The sequence below is a fragment of the Plodia interpunctella genome, chromosome 14 (assembly GCF_027563975.2).
Source record: "Plodia interpunctella isolate USDA-ARS_2022_Savannah chromosome 14, ilPloInte3.2, whole genome shotgun sequence".
Lineage (NCBI taxonomy): Eukaryota > Metazoa > Arthropoda > Insecta > Lepidoptera > Pyralidae > Plodia > Plodia interpunctella.
Window position 1 is genome coordinate 7,694,932 of NC_071307.1, and position 21,837 is coordinate 7,716,768.

Here is a 21,837-nt window from a genome sequence, read left to right on the forward strand (position 1 = left end):
AAACTTACACGATACAACCCTGCGGCCACAAGACTATTCTCGAATAGGTGCCGACCGAGACAGACTTACATAATACCATCACAATGAATCGTGCATGGAACAGGATCGGGAAAACAGTAGCTAACACATGAAATATTTTACACGAGGGTTTCGTATTTATCGAGGACATGCGCCTGGTTGTTGTCGTCGCCGTGTGAGCGCGAGCGCGGACGCGGCGGAGCCTCCGCGGGCTTCGCGCGGGGCTTCCTGTCGTGTCCGCACGTGCACGCCGCGGACGCCTGGCGCCGCAGCGTCTGCGCACGCGCACCCGTGCGCTGCGGGTCCAGGGACTCGCTGCGCGCGTACATCTGCCGCTTGTGACGCCCCATGGTGGCGTGCGAGAACGAGACGGCCTGTCCGCTGTCGCTGGCCGGCCGCACACTCTCGCTCCGCGCGCACACGTTCCCGCCTGCGCGTCGGAACGAGTCCAGCACCCTCTCCTCGATCTCCTCTATGTCCTTCTTCTTCACCAGCCAGATCTCCTCGGAGCCCCGCATGAAGTAGCTGGAGCCCTTGCTGACGGAGTACTTCTCTTTGTTTTTCAATTTACAAGCCTTAAGATTATGAGTATTTAGATCGTCGTTGAGTTTCGCGCGGTTCGTGTCCGGGGAGGCGACATTCCTGAACGCGGTGCCGTGCGACGGAAACTGATCCGGGATTTTGGCGCCGAGACTGGGGGACCGAATAGTGACATCGACCGGAGACGGCATCGGTTTGAATTCCGGTTTTATGATCTTCTGCGGTTCTGGTTTTATTTTGTCCACCTCTATCGAACTGCTTTCGCTTCGTTGCCATTTCACAGCGGCGGGATTAGGGTGTCCGCAGCCATTTTTGCTAAGGTTTTGCTGTTGCACGTTAACGGGCTGAGCGGAGGTCCGTTCGGGCGGCAGGTCGAAGTGTACGGAGTCCTTGAAGGCGACGACGGCGGCGGGGGCGGCGGCGGGGGCGGGGGCGGCGGCGGGGGCGGGGGCGGCGGCGGGCGGCAGCTGCTGCGGCCGCTCCGCCCTCCCCCGCCGCACGGACCCCGGCCGCGACACTCTCCCCACACTCACATTCGCACTGGCATCTTCAGCCGCCTTTTCAAACTTCTTTATCTTATCTCCGACACCGTTCGACTCCTCACACTTCTTCTCGACATTATTAACCGTTTTGTCACTCTCACCATCTTTACTCCCCGATTTGGCAACATCCTCATTGACCAGAGACAATTTCTCGTGTTTCACTATGGTTTCTTTAACAAATGGCGTTTCCTTTCTCGCGACCTTCAATGGTTGACTTTCCTCTCCTTTCGAGTCGGATCTGTTCAGTTTGACGTTAGACACCGGCGAAGAGGTGACCTGATTCTTTGGGGGCGGGGGGGATTCTTTTTTCAGAGGGAATTCCACTTTAGGGGTGGAAGACGTGTCGCAGCTCGGAGGGGATGTTACGATGCTTCTAGGGGGCGGAGCGACGGAGACGGTTCTTTTCGGAGGGGAAATTACATCAGCTTTTTTCGGCGGGATTGCCTTAGGGGGCGAAGCTTTCGCTGGTAAAGATTTGGGGGGTGAATCTGGTTTGGCCGGAGGGGAGAGCACTTTTTTCGGGGGTGATCTGATGGGGGGCGAGTCTGGCTTTGTTTTTCGGGGGTCGGCTTTGGTTTTGGCTTCGATGTCGCGACTCAGGAATGAGGAGTTGCGCACGTAACAGAGGTCAGGTTCGGCGTGGTCTTCGGATTTGGTGCGGTCGAGGTTGACGTTGATGGCGACCCGCTCTGAGGGCGCGGGGGGCGCCGCGGGCCGGGGCTCCGGGGGGTCTACGGACAATAAGTATATTTTATATATTTCTAGAGTGATCCTTAGGTAGCCTATCCATCACTTCGATCCAACACTTGTGAAACACAATTTTGAACTCTGATCGATATGTTTGACTGGTATAAATTGCTAACAGCAATAAAGTAAACAAAGTAAATTACATACCACATTTTATGAAAGTGGTTTAGCCGTGAAAGCAACCAGACACACAGACAGACTTTCGCATTTATAATATGGATTAATATGTAAATGATTGAAATGGTTTCAGAATGTAAGGACGTGTTTATGTATGTATGTCACTCTTTTACGCAAAATCAGCCTGACAAGAACATAACTTGTATTATACGGGAGCTAGTATAAGCTAGTATAAACACAGGTAGAGCTCACCGGCAGTGTGAGAGAGCTGCGCGGTGTCACACCTTGGTCACGCCCTGGTCTCGGTCCACTGGTCCTCGTCGTCGGAGTCGGAGTCGGCGGCGGAGCTGGAGTCGCTGAGCTCCACAGCCACGCGCCGCGCGAGGATGGAAGCTACATCGTGCAGTCCGGGCGCGCTGCGCAGTGTGTCGTAGCGCCCGCCGGTCTCCAAGCAGCGCTTCTCCACCTTGCGCAGTTTTATGCCTGAAACCAACCAAACACCACGTCACCGATTGGCTGGATATAAAGAAAATAAAAGTATAAAAATGTAAACAACCGAATACAATGATTTAAATGTCACTTTAATTTGATTGATCTCTTTATAATATACTAGCTTTCGCCCACAACTTCGTATGTGAGTAAAAATCCTTTCTTAGTGCTAGTGGTAGGAACCTACACACCAAATTTCAGCTTTCTAAGCCCAGTAGTTTCGGCCGTGCGTTTATATATATATATAGAGATTTCACTCCAGTTAAATTACCAAATATAATAAATTCGATGTCACTTTAATTGATCAGTTTTATTAATTACGAGATTTACTTTTGACATTAGGAAATTCGACTAGTTGGAAAGTAGCCAATTGAGACAGAAGATATCCATAAAATTTTACGAAAAATTTATTGACGAATGTTCAACTTAAAACGAGATATAAACCTATATATAAACAATTTTTTTTCTCGACATTTATTTTAATTCAAGATCAGATTATGTTCTAAATTTCTTCAAGATACCTTTGCATTTAACATTACTTTTATGAGTATCTACCTAGTGACAATTAGTCGTATGCATTTTCAACGAAACTATATCGGTTTTTTTTAATTAGCCTGTTGCATCCCACTGCTGGGCAAAGGAAAACTTCTTCCTTCTTTCAAAAATCGCCATTGACGCAATAGGCATATAAAAAGTATTGAACAAATCTCTTATGTTTGCCTATGATAGAGCATGGTGCATCTCACTTAATATGAGGTCATAACAAGTAAATTTTTAGACAAATTAAAAAACCCCGACTTTCAGTATTAGTTTCGCTACAACATTTAAACAGCTGAACTGATTTTCATGAAACATGGCTAAGAACACTCGGGATAAAATTATCTATGACACAAAAAAAAACTAAACGAAAATCGGTTCATCCGTTTGGACACACACAGACAGACACGTTAAACTTATAACACCCCTCTTTTTGCGTCGAGGGTTAAAAATAATAAACTTATGTATCAATTCTGTTAAAGAAATAAACGATTTTGAATAGATCTCACCATCTCTGATGGCCTTGAGCAGATCCGACCTGGGGTCGGGCTGGGGCTCGGCGGCGGGCCGCGGCGGCTTCAGGTTGGACGCCCCGCGCAGCAGCGCGCCCGGGGACGGCGGCCGCGGCCGCGCCTCCGCCTCCGCCGCCGCCGGGGGCGGGGACGGGGGCGCGGGGGGCGCCGGCGGCGGCGGCGGCGGGGAGCACGCCCCGCTCTCCTCCGATGACATCATGCCTGGGGGAATGTCACTCATACATTGGTTTGCCAAATATGCGTTTTGTATTAGAGGTAAATGAGTGAAAATAAAATGTCCTAACTATCCATTTCATTGTTTGTACACTTTATTTAAAAAAAAAGCCTAATGCTAGAAGTGATCTTGTAATAATTGATACAATATTCAAAAACATTTGTCACTAACACCATGTTGAAAATAGAAAACGGCCGACATTTTCCCCAATTTATTTCCAAAATGTCCAACGTAAATCCCACTACAAAATGGACGCGATTTAGAGAGATTCATTGCGATGACCGATGAGAAATCGTTTTCACGTCGTAAATATGAAAAGACATGTCAAAACAATATAAATGTATTGTACTCACCAATAACCGCATGCATATGATCGAGGTGCGCATCGAGCGCGGTGCGGTGCGGGGGGGAGGCGCCGTTGACCAGCGGCGGGGGGGAGCCGCCCGGCGGGGGAGGGGGAGGGGGCAGCGTCGATCTGGATTATTATTATAAGCATAGTCAATAATCATATTATTAATGGAAAGTTTTACTTAAATAATGAGTCCTGTCCGTAGCACTTGTAAAAGTTGGCTAAGATTTTTTGGTGGTGTGAAGTGTCAGTGTGAAAGTGGATAAATCATGAAATTCTAAGCCTTTCAAGCAAAAATAACACAAATTTCTATGAAACATGTCATTTGAAACCAAATAATAACATCACATTATACAAGTTCCGTGTAAATGATGAAACTGATATGAAGTGACACTATAAACTTATTTTTTTAGCATAAAGTGAATTGACTAGAACTTTCAACGTTGTCTGATAACGCATCAGCTGCAAACCTCTGCCCGTCTATATAATCAATAAATATATAAATTATTGTTTTCAACGATTACAATAAAGTTCCTACCAATTTCAACTTGAAAAACATAACGAGGAGCATATTGATCGTGTCGTTACCTGGCGGGCGTGGAGACGGCGCGAGGCGAGTCGGCGGGCGGGGCGGGGGGCGGGACGGAGGGCCGCGGGCGGCGGGGGGTGCCGGCGCCGCTGCCGCTGCCGTACGTGGGCTCGCCCACCGACCCGTATGGACTCTCTTCTTGCACCACTGCAAGTACATACACAGGTCAAAACACGTCCTCTAGTCCACCGTCTGTTTGAACGCTATAAAATTACGGGTGGATTTTTAAGATTTTCACCGATAGACAGTGGATTCCCGAGTAAGGTTTATGTGTTATTTGTAATGGTTTTACCCGAGCGGAGCCGGGCCGGACCGCCAGTCGACTATAAAGATTAATTTTCCTTATACAATAAAATGGGATCAGAGTATTTTCGTTACCCTTTTTTCGTTAATAATTTCAGGGGTAGACGTCAAATTTAATCGCGAATTCCATTAGGAAACTAAACATTTTGTTTTAGATTACAGTCTGTCTGTCTGTTCAGAATAAATTTTCACTGAAAGGTTAAAACGTTACATAGCACAACATAGAGTAATTTTATCTCTGAAATCGACCCTTACATGGATGAAATAAAAGCTACAATTCTGTATGAAACTTCATCTCGCCCAACTTCTCCTTGTGCTACATAACATTTTAAAAAGTATAACATTAATATACCTTTCTCAAAGCAAAGAGAGATCGGAGAACAGTTAAAAAGACAACAATATATATACATATTCTTTACATCAAAAAGTCCTTAGCAGTGCGAGCTCCAGTATCACCTGTAGTTTCATGGAAGGAGCACCCTCACTTACCATGTCCGTTGCCAGCAACCCTCTGCGGACTCCGCACGTCGATCTCTATGGAGTTCGGTCTGACTTGCTGCGACGCCGGCCTCGGCTGTGAAGCCCTGTAGCCGCCGTCTGTCACCGTCGTCGCTGTAAACGTTAAAGTCGTGAAAACTAGAGTTTGACGGAACAACATATACAACAAATACAGAAACACAGATATATAACTCACTCTGATAGACCGGGTCGCGGTACTGGTCGATGTTGTAATGTCTGAGCTGCGCGGGTGCCATGATGTGTTCCCCTCTGGTCACTGCGGCCGCCTTCTGCTTCTCTCTGGTCGAGGTCAACGCCCGCACTCTGCGTGTGCCGCGGCCGTCTGCGCCGCTGCCGCTTCTGGCTGGACGCACCTTTGGGTCGCAAAAAAAAATGCTGTATTTAAAAAGTATTCTGCAGCATCAATGATATACATGCTTATTTTAGAATTTTAATATTATAAAAAATCAGATATCCACCTAACGTGATCCTACTCCGAATTTTTAAACTACCAACCAGGCAAAGTGACATATTGCCCACCAGATGGTAAGCGGTCACCGCGGCATAGACTCAACACCAGGTATCACACGCGCGTTACTAGGGTCTTTCGCCACTGTATCTTATAATCACAACCTTCAAACCGAAACACAAAAATTCTATTACTTCTTTTTGTATTGTTTTTATCCCTGTCTTCACTGTAAGTTACTGTAGATTCTACAGTATCATGTCTGCAGTGTACATTCAAAGCCTACCTTCTTCCCCCGATCATGCTGAATCCTCTCAGTGTCCTGCAGCATCTCCCTACGCCACAGCTCGAAGAAGTAGTCCGGGTCAGTGTAGAACTTCCTCGCGTCCCGGCCGTCGTCCCTGAACTCGTTGAGCCTCTCCAATGGCGGCGGGCGGTCGCATTTAGTGTAGGTCGCTTGCATGGCGGTGGGCATAGTGTTTCTGGAGAACAATTGTTGCTGGAACGTTCGCGACGAGCGGAAAGCCTTGCGCATTTGGATGTCTTGGAGCGACACTGGAAAAAGATAATTTGTAGAAATAAGAGAAATAAGCAAAATTTTGTTTTCATTCCTCTTCGAAAGACTCAGGCTGGCTTAGTGGTCTAAGCCAGTGTTCAATCATTGATAGTTATAAGATGTGATTTAAGGTATTTTAGTTGTTCGCGATTGCACGGATTTTCACGCGGTTTTCAGCAATTGATAGTATAATTCCTACATGAAGGTTTACCCGAGCGATGCCGGAACGGGCCACTAGTGTATAATAAAAACGCTTGTACATTCCCAAGTTGACATACCTTCTTCAACTCCAGAGTCCAACTGCGTGACTTTAATCGCCAGCCTATCTATCCTCGCTTGCAGCACATTAGTTCTCTCCGCTAGCCCCGTCGCCTCTCGAGTCAGCTCGCCGAACATATCCTCCGCATGTTTCGACAGTGATGATAGTTGTCTGTAAACAGAAATAATATATAACATTTATTCCCTACGTAATTTCATCATATTTTTTTTAAGAAATTGATAAAAATGTGATGGTGTCACTAGTGTGCGGGCGGCTAGATAAGGCTTTAATAGTACCTTTTATTTTTTGTAAGTCCTCATTTACCTGACAGTATTAGCGAGGGTCCCGTTGGTGACCGCCTCGAGCTCGGACGGGACTGCGAGGCGCTCGGGCACGGTGCCTCGGGACACGTGCACCGGCTCCACCAATCGCTTCGGCAGCGGCATCGCCTCCACCAGCCAGCTACCTCGCACACATCACTGAAAAAAAAAAAACAAATTTTTGAGTTCCGGTTTGAAGGGCGAGACAGGGCGTTTTTCCCAATAGTGTGGTGCACCCGTACCATAATCTTTTTTTACTACTCATAATGTCATAATCTTTATTTTTGCCGGTCGTCACATTTTGACACAAAATGGCGTCAGGGGGACGCATTAATCTGTGAGCTAGAGTGTCGCCCCTACAAGAGGGCGCCAGGGTTTGATTGTATATGGGCATTACATGGTTTAGAACTGCCGTGCATGTAACACGTCTGGCGTTGTAGGCGTCCATAGATTGTGAAGTCGCCCAAGGGCATCTATGGCTCCCACAAACTAGTTACCTACCTTATTACAAAAGGATCGGAATATGTTTAATTTAAAAAAAGCTCCACAATATTAGATAAAAATAAGCGATAAATATCGTCTTGTCTCTTGAATAATATTGGTGCTACTTTAATCATGATGGACTCAATTTCAGATCATAAAAATACTAGTTTCATCTTGCGTAATTGGACCAAAAATTTTATAACCACCCAGCAATATGTTTATGATTTATATCGCTATTTTCGTTCAAAACGTGCCTATAATACAATCATCTTATCGCCATGACGAAACTCTATTATGACGCCTCTGGAACACAATCGACAGCAAATTGAGACGGCAATCTGGGTGTTTTGCGCTGAAATATCTGACAGTTTGCGTGTATTCATTGCAACGCGCTATTCGCAGAATGCACTACAAAAAGATGAGCTTCGTTTCGCCGTTTGAGCGACAGCGGAATAAATATTTCAGTCGTAACACATATCACTCTACATTTACATACATCATATATAACAAATGTCCAAAAAATATGACTATATTACTATTGCTGATGGACTAAAACATGACCCCTTCGACCCTTAATTTATACAAACAACAAATTAAAGAAATTATTAATTTAAGAATTATCGCCGTATAAGGGATATGACAACAAATGAAGTTACTGATCAAGGAGAAGTGGAGAAGACTGATAAATTGCAACCACCCCACATAAAGTAAGAAGGATAAGGAAGATGATGAAGGTATAATGAAAATCACGAATCCTAAAAACACAATACTAATTTTTTGTTCAGTCGTGCAAACCTGGCGACAAACTAAGCGCCACATATCAGTAAAGTTGGTAAAGTGGTGTACTGTTTGTTGCATGCTTTTCTGCATTTCCGCCAGTTCCTTCACTGTTCCCGGCAATCACGTTATTACGCTACCGACTGGAAGTGCCGTTGTGCTTGAATACCTAATGGTAGACTAATTGCTTCATAGCACGGCTTCGGGTGTTCCTATTGAGTAACAATGGTTAAAAGTGAAAGGTCGGAAGCCTACGCTTTTGGAGACAGAGACCAGAAAGAATTCTATTCGGCCCTATTATTCATAGTTTCTTTAAACCTAGCTTTCGTATCACAACATACGAGTACAAGTCACCCTCCGCCTCTCTGTTTCTGAGCTGTCTTCTTTTAGACGAGTTTGGTACTTTTGCGCGCAAAAGACATGTGCCTTTCCTGCAATTTTTTTCGCGCAAGTGTCCTGATGCGCTTTTAGACCATGCAACGAATTTTGATGCAATTAAATTAAAACTAACTTTAAGCTAAAATCGTTTTTGTCACTATCGAACTTTATAATTATGACAGAAAGAGAAAAAATGACTTATTTTTAACTACTTTATGAATAACAGGACAAGTATCTATCTTGTATTTAAACCAAGCATTAGAGTCCATAACAGCAACGATAGAGATATACTAGAATAGTTAAATAGAGCCATTCAATGAGCGATACAAACAAAACCAAACCACTAAAAGGTACTCCACTCAAATCAACGGTTCAAAACAACTGTGATCGCGTCTCAATCACTATTTTGATTGCCGCAGCGGAGTGTCACGACAATGACATTTAAGTACGCCGCAAAGCCAACGAACTTTGTGGGCCAAATACCAAATATGATCTAACAGTAGAATTATAGCCATTCTAGACTCAGTGTAGGACCTAATACGACATTTTGTTTGTTTGAAATAACTTTATTGTTGTACACAACAAAATACAAAAAAAAGTTGTATGGAGACTACCATTTTGGACTTCGTTTAGAAAATTTTAGGAGATGTTCGTTGGACCATATTGAGCATTTTTATCCCGTTTACCCCGTAATACCTTCTACGAGAGGCCAGTTAACCACTTGTCTTTCTAGTTTAATCTGGTATACACCAGATCGGCGGTATGGTTCAATGGATTTTTATGCAGGAGAAAGCTATAATATGACGTAATGTCAATCGAATACAGACTATAATTTTTTGCAATTAATGCTTTTCCAAGTTTTGCTACGAAGGTGCGCTACAGCTTATACCTTTTAAGTATCTACTACATAGTAATTAGTATTACTTCAAATACTTAGCGTTACGTCCTTATGCAGTATGCTGTACGACTTGCACAAGGATTGACATCACCGACAAAAATGGCGTCGTTACATCACCACCACACTTGAATCTTCATGGTGATTTAAATATTTAGTTATCGGACAGAGGTATCTAGCTAGATGGTTCTGATAATTATGGTACAGCATGTCAATAAGAACAAGCCGCATCTATAAGAACTTGTACGATATTCGATGCGAATTCGCAACAAATGATTAAATGATAAGCTATTGGACTGTACATACATTTTCTTGACAGTATTTACAAATCATAATACTACTATTTTATAAACGTAAGGTTGTATCGAAGATTTTATTGTTGCTTCTTCAGGTAAAATTAAACTTTCCAAATTGGTAATGTTTATCTACATAGTGCGATGGCACATCTGTGAGTCAAGATCTATTGGAGAGGCACGTAAGCTTTCCATGGACGTGTGTGATGTCATTAGAAGGATGTCCACACCGGATTGAAGACTGAATAATCACATGTATAAGGCATTAGGCCCTTTCTCACGAATTTCTCATTCTACAGTCTCATTTACATTTGACATAGGCCTTTGCCCTATAACCGCGGGCGACTGTGTCATCCTGCTTTTGATAAGATTATCCGGACGGGGCACAGCCATTTACACATACATTGAAATAATTCTTTATTATGCGCACAACGAATTACATGTACTACTTACGTAATGACGTTATCACTTCACTACATAAGTAGTATAAAACGAATGTGAGAAAAGGACAATTTGACATTTTGGGAAAGGGATATACCGGACCTCTACAATTACGTACTGAAGTGATCGCAAACTCCACCACCATAAAGGTTGGAACATGGTCCACCACACAGCTGACCAAAAGTGTAGACATTCAATAAGTAGAAAGGAAACAATAGATTGACAAGAAGCGAAGGCAATCACATAATTGGGACACTTAATCAAGAATCTAGCTCAGCTAAGAGCTAGACTAGCCTTATCTATTTTTAGAACCGAGTAATGTCTTAGTCTCAAGTCTTAGTTACACTGTATAAACAGTGGGATGATTGGATAATAAAACAGTCTTAATCCTGACTAATATCATAAAGGCGATAATGCATTCAATGCTTTTTATACTCACCAAATCTTCAGTGAAAAGAATTATCCTAACTAATATTATAAATGCAAAAGTATGTTTGTTTGTTACCTCTTCAGTCTATCTACTTAACCAATCTTCTTGAAATTTTGCATACATGTAGTTTGAAGTATGGAGAAGGACATAGGGAAATACCTTTCAACCCGGAAAATAAATAAATTATATTATATAATCTATTTTTATTTATTTTTCCGGGATCACCAAAACAGACAAGAATGCAACGCTACAGAGTGCCCTTTTGGAACACATTAAATACAATCAACCAAAAACCAGGTTTCTTTTTTAAAATATTGTCACATGGGTAACATCTGGAATTAATTTTAACTAGGCTAGGCAACAAATACTTATAGATCAAGTTCGTTGATGTGTATTTATGTTTAGGAGTATGAATAAAGACAACCTGCAAATTGCCCAATTCCCTGTTCCCCGTCCGTGCTCCTGGATCCACTGCAATCCAGGAACGTTCATGAGACAGGGTAGCGACTCGCGTCAATAAATCAGTGCGGGCGGACCGGCGAATCAATTTGACACATCCGCCGGCTAACGCGATCGAAAAACCGATAATACTATGATATTATACGAGCTGGTAGAATTTGTGTGATAGAGAAGACAGATTCATTCCATCAACAAAACGGAGCATAGGACATCTAGCTAGATTGACTGTACCATTTTTAAAACCTATTTTTGAGGGGAGAATTAATATCTATAGCGTGTTATGACTAGGTAAAAACGTTGCTTAATGTTGGTAAAAAGTATAGATGGTATAGTTGGTAAAAAACTAAATTAATTTGTATGGGACAATTTTTATAGAAGAATTAAAGCAAATCTATTCACATCACATGTGATTACGACAATGCATTGCCGCGCTAATTTGATGCTAAACGAAAAGGTGAAGCGTGTAATTACTTTTGCACATGCAAGACAAATATGTAGGTACAACAAATAGGTACATCGACATCATCTCATCTACAAGGAGTCTGCTGCTAGGTCGTTGTGTGGAATGACACCCATAATCCTTATCCTTACATATATATTTATAAAACCCTCTGTGCGTCTATCTGTTTGCGATAAACTCAAAAACTACTGCACGGATTTTCGTGCGGATTTCTTTTCACCGTGTTTAGGTGTAGAATGTATTGTTTTACCCGAGCGAAGCCGGAACATGCCGCTTGTATAATATAAATTATGTTACGAGAATTTTTATTATTTAGGAATATTTGTCTTAATATTTTTTGAATGAGGTCACGCAAATTCCCTTCTTATTATTTTGTTTTCCTGTTACCTCAATTTTTAATTGCTGTATTACAGGCGAATTGCTCGGTTAAAACCATAATAAATTATACACTAAAACTTATGCTTATAAAACTTCCTCAGAAGTCACACTATCCACTACAGAAACCCATCAAAATCCGCAGTTTCAAAGATCTAGGGACATACATGGGGACAGACAGCAGGAAGCGACTTTGTTTTACGCTATGTAGGTACCTAGGTAGTGAAGTGATATCATTATTATGATAGTGCCTAAAACTTAAACTTGGAAAGTAATTTCTTATTGCATCTACTATTGTACGCGATTACAACTTTAACTTGACTTTTCATCATTCAACTTTGTGATTTAATTAAGAGGGGTTGGGTAAGCATTACTTATTTGTAGATTAGTACTAGATTTGCACGATATCGGTTAATGATCGTAATTCAATCGATGAGTTCATGAATACACACCTACTTCATAAATTGCACGTCATATTTTACATCGAATGTATTTACACAGTATGTACACAAGATTAGATAAAGATTATGATTAAATTGTAAGTATGCACAAATTTATATAATTTTTCAATTGCAGCGTTTCACAGTTGCTTTTTTGTTGACTTTTTTATACTACCAAGCAAACAAATAAGCATTCGATCGACCTATTGGAAAATGGTCACCGCAGACTATAGACGTGTCTCACGAGTGTAGTCGACATTGTGCCTAGGGTAATTACACTGCCACTCTCCACTAAACACAACAATACAAGCACTGCTGTTTAGCAGCAGAAATAGATGAAAGGTACCATGTAGACGACCTTTGTACCAAGGTGTACTTCTGGTAAACTAGAACTATTTGCTCGCCCTTCTAAGCCCTAAAACTGGAGGTAGTAATAGCTATAGACTTGAAATTGAATAGAAACAAGAAGGATCGCCCCTGTTAATAGGAAGATGTATATATAAGCTTTGTATACTGAACTACAACTTTCATAAATATGTATATTAGCAATTCCAATGCAGTATCAATTAAATCTAAATAATGCAGTGACAAATTTGGATTCAACAGAGGGCAATGACCGCGAAATAGAAGTATATATCTGTCAAAATTGTAGAAAGTTAGTTTCATTAGAAAAATATATGTATGTATACATTCAATTTTGGGTAATAAGAATCGAAATAAATATTCGCTTGATTTATCTATACTATTAATATAAAGAGGTAAGCGTTTGTGAGTTTGGGACTTTGTGAGTTTGTATGTGTGAGGCGGGTAATCTGCGAAACTACCAAACCGATTTCAAAAATTATTTCACCATAGAAAGGTACATTAATCAAGATTGCTATAGGGTATATCTTATCTCAAAATTCCCATCAACAACATCTAGTACAAAATATTTACGTCTGATTCTGAAAGTACCTATTTAGGTATCTGTATCTTATAATATCATATACCTAAGTTGAAGACCTAGCTTCTCTAGGAAAGTCCGGGAGAGAAACAAAGGGGTAGGCGGCATCCTGTATAATGTATAAGTAATCACGACAACAGAAAGACATACTTGCTGCATGCATGTCCAAAAATATTGGAGGTTCAGTATCAAAGAGTGACCTTGAGGTGTAACTTCCGAAGACCACCTGAACCTAGTCTAGCTCAACATAAGCAGGCTTCATCTAGGTTTAACTGAGACCGGCTGCACCTAGGTGTCGCCATACTTCACACGAGGTTTACGCGTAACATATACACCAAAAATCCTTCCTCTCTTCTCAATAATCACTTCCTCAATAGATCCTTCTTCTTGAGGAGACTTTGGTACCTATTTCCGTATAACACCAATAGCGATTTAGCTATCGATAGATTCATAAACTAATATCGAGAGCAAATATTAAATTCCAATAGAAATTAACAGTTCTGCTGTAAATAACTGAATAGCACGCGATAGTTAATCGCATGAGGTGTGTTACGGTCTTATAAATGCCGAGATAATTTTCCAACAGTTTTCTCTTGCTGATATTTTTTTTAATGCATTTTCGCATTTATTCCGATCATGGTAAGTGTGAAAATTGACAAGCCGACATCGCGAACTAAATCCATGATATTGATCTAATGCATCTACAAAATACACCACTAATCAGAGCATGCTTGAATAAAACGGTTTAGATGTTTTTATTAAATCGAGGGATTGTTAAAAAATTCAGAAATCAAGTTAAAGGCAGAGATTTCTCATATCCTCGTGTATTTTCTTCAGTTTCCGTCTGTGGCGCCCGAAGTGCCTTTAGGATCTGAATAAAAAATACACTTTAAAACATCTGATTTTATGACCGGACGATGTCCGACGTTAACTGTCTTTGAAAATGCTGTTGATGCCTATCAGCTGTCAATTGTTACAACATCCATATATGCATTAATTATTACAATACAAAATCTATATTTCTGGTTTTTACTTGCAACTAGTATTCTAATAATTATGGAATATTATGTATGTTGAGGTGGATGGGGCACGAGTGGTGCATCTCTGCAATAAAAGTTGTTCGCATACCAATCGCTGTAACATAAACCTAAATACCGTATCACGGATGGAAGTATTTACAACATAGGTACAGTTAGTACTAGAATGATTACGTAAAAATCCTACTAATTCTACTAATATTATAAATGCGAAAGTTTGTGAGGACGTATGTTTGCTACTCTCTCACGCAAAATCCGCTGTCCGATTGATATGAATATTGGTACACGGATAGAAGAAAATGTGGAATAACACGTAGGGTACTTTTATCCCGAAATTTCCACGGCAGCGAAGCCCCGGGGCGCATGTAAGAAATAAAGATAGAGAGCCAAGTATTTAAAAAAGATACGCAAGCAGAAGCTGGGCATATGTTTTTGCACGAGCATAAACCATCATTTGTGCTACGGTGACCACTTTACAAAAGTTTAATAATCTTTTATCCGAATCGATATTATTATACAATACTAGGGTGGTTCGCAGAGCGTTTCGACCGCTGCGGCTACGCGGTCATTACAATCCGTCAATTTTCTTGAGGAATGAATCATTTCCAAAATCAATCATTCATAAAATTGACATTACTACAGTACCAAGTAATTAATGTAAAGTCATATAGTAAAAGCCATTCTTGACTGCGTTAAAATTTGAAAAATTGTAATGACAGCGCGACTGCAGCGGCCGAAACGCTCTGAGAATCACCACTTGCGGCTCATTTGGGTTTTAAAACCATAACAAATTATACACCAAAACATTTTTCAGGAATCCACACTCTACTAGTGAAAACAGTTTCCGTCTGGTAGTTTATCGCGTTCGTACAGACTATGTATGTTAATGTGATACAATACAGACAGACAGACGCGACTTCTTTTTATAATATGTGAGGATACCTACTCCTTGAACTACGAAGCTCTATGGCTGAGGAAGAAATGTATGATATTTTCAAAATTATGTATTATGTAACGTAAAATTGTAGCACAATTTTCAAGTCCATTAGCAAAATTGTATGACCTCAACGTCTGCAAAAACCCTCAGAGGAATTACAAAGTTGAAAGCTTGTGATAATAGCATATGTTAGTAGGTCAACAAACTCTCGCCATGTGGGAGGTGAAATATTTACGTCATGCTCATAATCATAATACTAGCTGACCAAGCAGACGCCAATTTTCATGCTAAATAAGTGCGAATTGAATTTTATTAAAAAAAAAAGCGGGAGACATCTAGCCTTTCTTACGCGAACTCTTTGGATAATTGTTTCGCATTTATAATACCTATTAATAGGATGTAAACAGATAATTATTTATCTACAATCATGTGAAGTCATTTGACTAGCCTCAAATAAGTCATAGCTTGTAATACGCGCGCGCCCAGCATTTCAACGCGACACTTCCGCCGCGCTTCACGAGAGGATGCCGCGTCAACAGGGCGTTATGAATCGCGTAATTGAGCTATTCCTTATCTTATTCTATTTATGCAAACAGTGGCAATATCTCTCGTATTCCTCGTCGGATGGTCTTGGCCATTACGTGGAATGTAACACTGGACTATATTATTGAAGTGGTTTGTGCATTGACGTCTCCATTACACACTAGTGTGTAAGTCCTAGTAAAATGATAAATGCGAAAGTCTGCGAGGATGTGGATGTTTGTTAGTATTTCACGCAAAATGTACTGGACCGATTGTTATGAAATTTGGTACAGGGGTAGAATATAACATGGAATAACACATAGGGTACTTTTTATCCTGAAATTCCTACGGGAGCGAAGCACCGAAGCACAACTAGTATAAAATATAGTTAATAAATCTTAACTGTAACTTCCCTAACTTCACAATTTTATTATTCTAGACTTGCATTTAGTTTCGAATTTATTTATTGAATAATAGATAGACAGTTTTTTACTGCTGATGGGTCTAGGTATATAATATCAGGTGGCATTGAAAGTTCCATAGTCAGTTTATGAAGTCTCTTCACTGATAATAATTGATAACTTTATTTACATTTAGTTCTTAAACAACAATGACACATTGTTCACTTCTATTCACATGTCATGTCTATTTTAAAAGTTTATATTGATGCAGCAACCTATTTTCAATATAATAGAACAGGGCAGCTCAAAACCTCAAAAACATACTTAATTGTCTAAAGAATTATAAACACAATACACAACCAAATGCATAATCTTCTTCAAGGCCTAATGATACTTATATGACAACTAGCAGCCTCTCCCATCTTAGCTCGGGTGGACGTTAAAAATAGATATAACCTATTCTCAGACCTACCGAATACACATATATAAAGTTTCATCAAAATTGGTCAAGCCATTTCAATTGAGTATGGCAATTAAAACTGTGAGATGATAATTTTATATATTAGAAGATGGTACCTATTACACTGCAAGTAACTCAATCCCCAAGTGAAGTAACCACTTGAAAACAGGACATTAGGTGTAACAAAAATAAATTTGATCAATACCAAAGAGATTTGTGAAATATCCTTTCCATACTAACTCATGATAAGTAGGTACCTACTTATCATTATAATTAGGTAGGTATCATGATTCACCCAACATTGACAACCAAAAGGACATCCAGAAATGTTGAAATGGTATTGTGTCAATAAACTAAATAACTAAGTCTGATTATTAAAAATGTTGGCGCAATGTCAAATGAGTAAACATTTGCGAAGTGTAAAGATAAACAATTTGAATAACATTCTAGATCTAAGAAAACTTTGAGTCAAATACAATTTAGTCCGGCGTAATGGTTATAGAATTACAAATTGGTATCGTGTTTTCAAATCATATATCATTTACTAAAGCAAGTATATGTTCTCATCACAACTGTTGTGAATCGCAATAAAGATTAGCAGTAAATGATAATAAACCTTCACTAATCACAACGCCCATATTAGCAAAGCTTTTGCGACAACCTGTAAGTACGACTTGTGGCATTATTTTAACATAGCAAAAATGCGACACAAATGGATGTTAATTTGATAGTAGAAACAGGATGTTAGGAAGGATTTCCAAGCCGTAAATTCCTGAAATATTGCAAGTACTCACCTTCTCCACCCAAGGAAATCAACGTTTTGTGAGGCAAATAAACACACTTTATAGAGTCACTTATGAATTTCACAGACAAGATAGCACGATACAAAACTCTCAAAACACTTCAAAGGGAAATTACTGTTAGTTATTGAAGTAAAATTATACACAGACCACCGCATAACCGTGCCACAAAACGAAAATGGCAGCGTTAAATTGAAATGTGTAGGATAACTCTGCGAATAAATATGAGCCTTTTCTATGATCTCACTTTCTCATATTGTGCGTTCAAACTACATAGGAGTAAGCAAGAAAGAAGATAATCATGACATTTTGTAGGATTATATTTTAATTACATTAGAATACCACCAGAGAGCGCTGTTAGCTATTTATTACGTTTTGTTCCTTATCAAAACGTTTTGTTATAATATCGATATAATATTGAATGAAACGAGTGACAGCAAGGACAAGAAGAGTGTGAGGCGCATGGAATAGGATAGGGCATATTACGCAAAGCTCAGCGCAGATGGCGCTACCGGTACAACTAAGGTACACAAACATTGCTAATGGAGGCAAAAAGCGCCACTTTTCAATATTGTTGCAGATTTACGACCAAAAATACATTCTACGCAATCATGGTGCGAGTTTAAAGGAAAAAGGAAATATTTAGTGGATTATGCTGAAACTAATAACACTATTTTAGGTTATGTTCTGCATTATTTGGTCAACTATGGTAATAAACTGATATAAACTTGATTTTGACTGAAGATCTTACCTGCATGAAGTCCATATTTTAATAAGTCTTCACGTGTGAAGTGTTCCGCATACCAGTACTCCGTACAAGTATTAAATCCATGGGTACACTACATTGTGGAAAAAACAATAGTAGGTAGGTAATCGATAGTTATCCTTACTATCGAACCGTGATGACGATTTATTTATACCTACTATTCGATATTTTATGTAATACTAGCTGAACCCCAGGGCTTCGCTCCAGTTGGAATTTCGGGTTAAAAAGTATGTACCATGTGTGTTATTCAAGGTTATTTTCTACCCGTGTACCAAATTCATAACAATCGGTCCAGTAGAAAATGCGTGAAGAGGTAACAAACTTACCTTTGCATTTATAACTAATATTTTAGTTGGTATTTTAATGGCTAAAGATCACAGGTTTAAAAATGTTCTGAAATTACTTAGGTACCTACGTTACATCAAAACCTTTTTTTACAAGTACTGGCGCCCCCGCGTACTCTTTCTAAATATATTTGGGGTAAGTCAAAATGGAAAATAGAATATTCTTACATACAATCACTTTATTTACAATGTCAAACATTCTACTCATTTCACAACATGAAATAAATACATACAAGAGATCAAATAAAACTAAGGATTAAATTAGGCAATTCCATTTATTTTTATCCTCTGGTAAATAGCACAAAAATAAATGAAACCCAGTCTTGTAATCTTCTTATCGTGCAGAGACGGAAACCTGCCATACTCTGATAATGTTGTCAGAGTAGCCAGCGAAGAGGGTCTGACCGTCTGTGGACCACGCAAGTGAGAGGCACTGGGGTGGGTCCGACTTGGAGGTCTGTGTCTGGTTGATGATTTCTGGCCTGAGCTCCTCAACCATCTCCTTGCTTTCCAAGTCCTGAAAAGTTAATAATAGCATTGCCATTACATTTCAGTTTTTCATCAGAGGCTGTGACATGGGAATCTGTATAATTACTAATTAATGGAATCTATGAACTATGTTTTGAGAAAATTAATTTATCACATGCACTTTTCCATGTAAAATTTTATATTATATAGTAGTTTCTGAAGCTACAAACAACTGATGTGCCATCACAAAGATTAGTGGAATAAGAAAATTAGAATTACCCAAATTTTGATAGAGGGTCCAAACGCAGCACAGAGCCAATATCTGTTGGGTGAGAAGCAAAGTGCAGTGATGATGTCATTGTGGTCCAATGTGTGGAGGTGCTTGCCATCATTCAAATCCCACAACATGGCCTTCATGTCCTTGCCACCAGAGGCACAGAGTGAGCCATCAGGAGAGACAGTCACAGTGTTCAGGTAGCCAGAATGGCCAAGGTGATTGATCTTCAGTTTGCAGTTGGTCAAGTGCCAGACCTAAGGAAAACATTAAAGTAAGAAAACAGTATTTTAGAATTAGAAAAATAAAACTATGTTATGACTCTTAAAAATTTAATAGTCTGAATATGGGAATATATACAATATCTTCATTGGAATGTCTATGAAATTAACAAGTGTTTGTAGACTTTCTGAACAATTTTTGAAGACATTTAGTCAAGTGTTTTTAACCATAAAATTATTTGGTTATTAAACAGTAAATAAAAAACAATTTGTCATATGAATAATTCATTTCATCTACATGAAAATTGCAAATTTATCAAGTATATTACATCCTTTTGAGATAATAAATACAAAAATAGTACCTTGACTGTGCGGTCCCAGCCCGCAGACACGATGATGGGGTTGGCATGGTTTGGTGAGAATCGCACACATGACACCCAGTCAGAGTGACCATCATCCTGGATGGTGTACTTGCACTCAGCCAGGGTGTTCCACAGCTTGATGGTCTTGTCCCGGGAGCCAGAGACGATCTGACGGTTGTCCACAGAGAAGGCAACAGACAGGACATCCTAATGAAAAGAAATTGAATAAACATTTTGATAAATACAAATCTAAAAATTCCTAGCTATTGTTAGAATCTGAATTTAAACTAAATGAAAGCAATAAAGAACTAATCTACATAACTTGACCACAAGGATAAATTAACATCATAGGTAAGTAGTTGTGTAGGCACCTATGAGTGTAGGTACATAAAACATGCACTTTTTAAATTTCTGCAACATACCTATATCTTATTTACTGACTACTTACTCAAAGCCAGACAAGACTGCCAGTTAAGACAATGTCTGTTCTCCCTTGAGTCTTCTGCCTCGCAAAGGCGCATACACTTATCTTCTGCCTCGCATAGGCGCTACACATCACTATAACATTAGAAAACCAAGTTCTGTCACACCTTAGTATGATCTTCGAAACGCCTGGTGGTTTTGCCTGCCGCAAGATCCCAGAGACGCAAAGTCTTGTCCCAGGACCCCGAAAGGGCGTAGTTGCCGTCACTTGACAGCACGACGTCCGAAATGAAGTGGGAGTGACCGTATAGACGTTTCTGTGGCACACCGTAGTTAGTTTCATCCCTGGTCAGCTTCCATACAATTAGTGTTTTGTCTGAAACGATAAAATGAAATTTAATAGTCGTATGTGGTAAAATGCCAAAATGCATTGTATTGAGAGGTTATCAGCCCCATATCCGCTTGCCGCTCAGGACTCGCGTGGCAAAGGTTTGATTCATCATCGAAATAAAAATATTGATTTGAAAATATGTGTGACAGGAAAACAGACCAAAATCCCAGTTTCAGTTGAAATTTCTCAAGTCACCATGCAAGATGTACTCGGATTAGAAATTATGTAGCAATAAATTGAGCAAACAATCTTACCTCGAGATGAAGACAAAATCATATCAGGATACTTGGGGTTTGTAGCGATTTGAGTAACCCAGCCATTATGGCCACAGAGGGTTCCTCTTAGCTTTAAAGTTTCAGTCATTTTTCACTATCTGGCTTCAAGAACCACTCGCCGGCGCAACACCAGATGAAAGAAAGATGGAGGAAGAAAAGATGACAGATGATATGTGAATCGAAATTAAGTCTATCAGTCATTTGTCACTGTCAAAGTTAAAATCGGATGTGACTTGTTGCCAGTGTTTGTAATGTTCTTGATACTTGAACGATCTTGATTTATTTAAATTGATTGATCAACGAATGCAATCAAGTGCAAGCAATCGGATAATTAAAAAATATTTTCCATTGTTGCACATGAACTAAGAGGAAACTGCAGAAAAAGTTTCTATTCGAAAAGTTTCGTTATGTCCTATCCTGAGTCCTGAGGGCGAAATGTGGTTTGCATTTTATTACTTACTGTCGAATTGATTTACAGTGAGACATTAGATACGTGTTCAAAGCCAGTGTTTTATTTCAAATTTTATGTGACAAGACAATGGATTTGGCAAGAAACAAGAAGAAATATCTTGCGTACCATAGATTTTAAATAGAAGAGCCTGCGCGCGGATTATGCTATGTGAAAACTTAGGTAATAGGAGGGAGTATTACTGCGCATTTATCCCGCCAGAGTGCAGCACTATGGTATGGTTAGTAAACAAAAGC

The 21,837-nt window shown here is 40.0% G+C and overlaps 3 protein-coding genes across 3 annotated transcripts; all 3 read right to left on the reverse strand.

Moving 5' to 3' along the window:
• Nucleotides 1–137: 137 nt before the first annotated feature.
• On the reverse strand, nt 138–2,055 carry LOC128675629 (serine/arginine repetitive matrix protein 1-like). Its single transcript, XM_064436386.1, has 2 exons — nt 2,040–2,055; nt 138–1,831 (listed from the first exon to the last, which is right to left on the reverse strand). The coding sequence occupies exons 1-2, from the start codon at nt 2,053–2,055 to the stop codon at nt 138–140; spliced, it is 1,710 nt and encodes a 569-aa protein (XP_064292456.1).
• Nucleotides 1,690–17,805, reverse strand: SCAR. Its single transcript, XM_053754583.1, has 11 exons — nt 17,603–17,805; nt 7,082–7,236; nt 6,777–6,928; nt 6,229–6,497; nt 5,673–5,850; nt 5,468–5,590; nt 4,675–4,822; nt 4,091–4,212; nt 3,500–3,724; nt 2,217–2,447; nt 1,690–1,831 (listed from the first exon to the last, which is right to left on the reverse strand). The coding sequence occupies exons 2-10, from the start codon at nt 7,201–7,203 to the stop codon at nt 2,254–2,256; spliced, it is 1,533 nt and encodes a 510-aa protein (XP_053610558.1). The 5' UTR covers nt 7,204–7,236; nt 17,603–17,805; the 3' UTR covers nt 1,690–1,831; nt 2,217–2,253.
• A 1,169-nt stretch (nt 17,806–18,974) lies between these two features.
• On the reverse strand, nt 18,975–21,322 carry Rack1 (Receptor of activated protein kinase C 1). Its single transcript, XM_053754315.1, has 5 exons — nt 21,112–21,322; nt 20,634–20,842; nt 20,044–20,250; nt 19,466–19,717; nt 18,975–19,235 (listed from the first exon to the last, which is right to left on the reverse strand). The coding sequence occupies exons 1-5, from the start codon at nt 21,218–21,220 to the stop codon at nt 19,053–19,055; spliced, it is 960 nt and encodes a 319-aa protein (XP_053610290.1). The 5' UTR covers nt 21,221–21,322; the 3' UTR covers nt 18,975–19,052.
• Nucleotides 21,323–21,837: the final 515 nt, after the last annotated feature.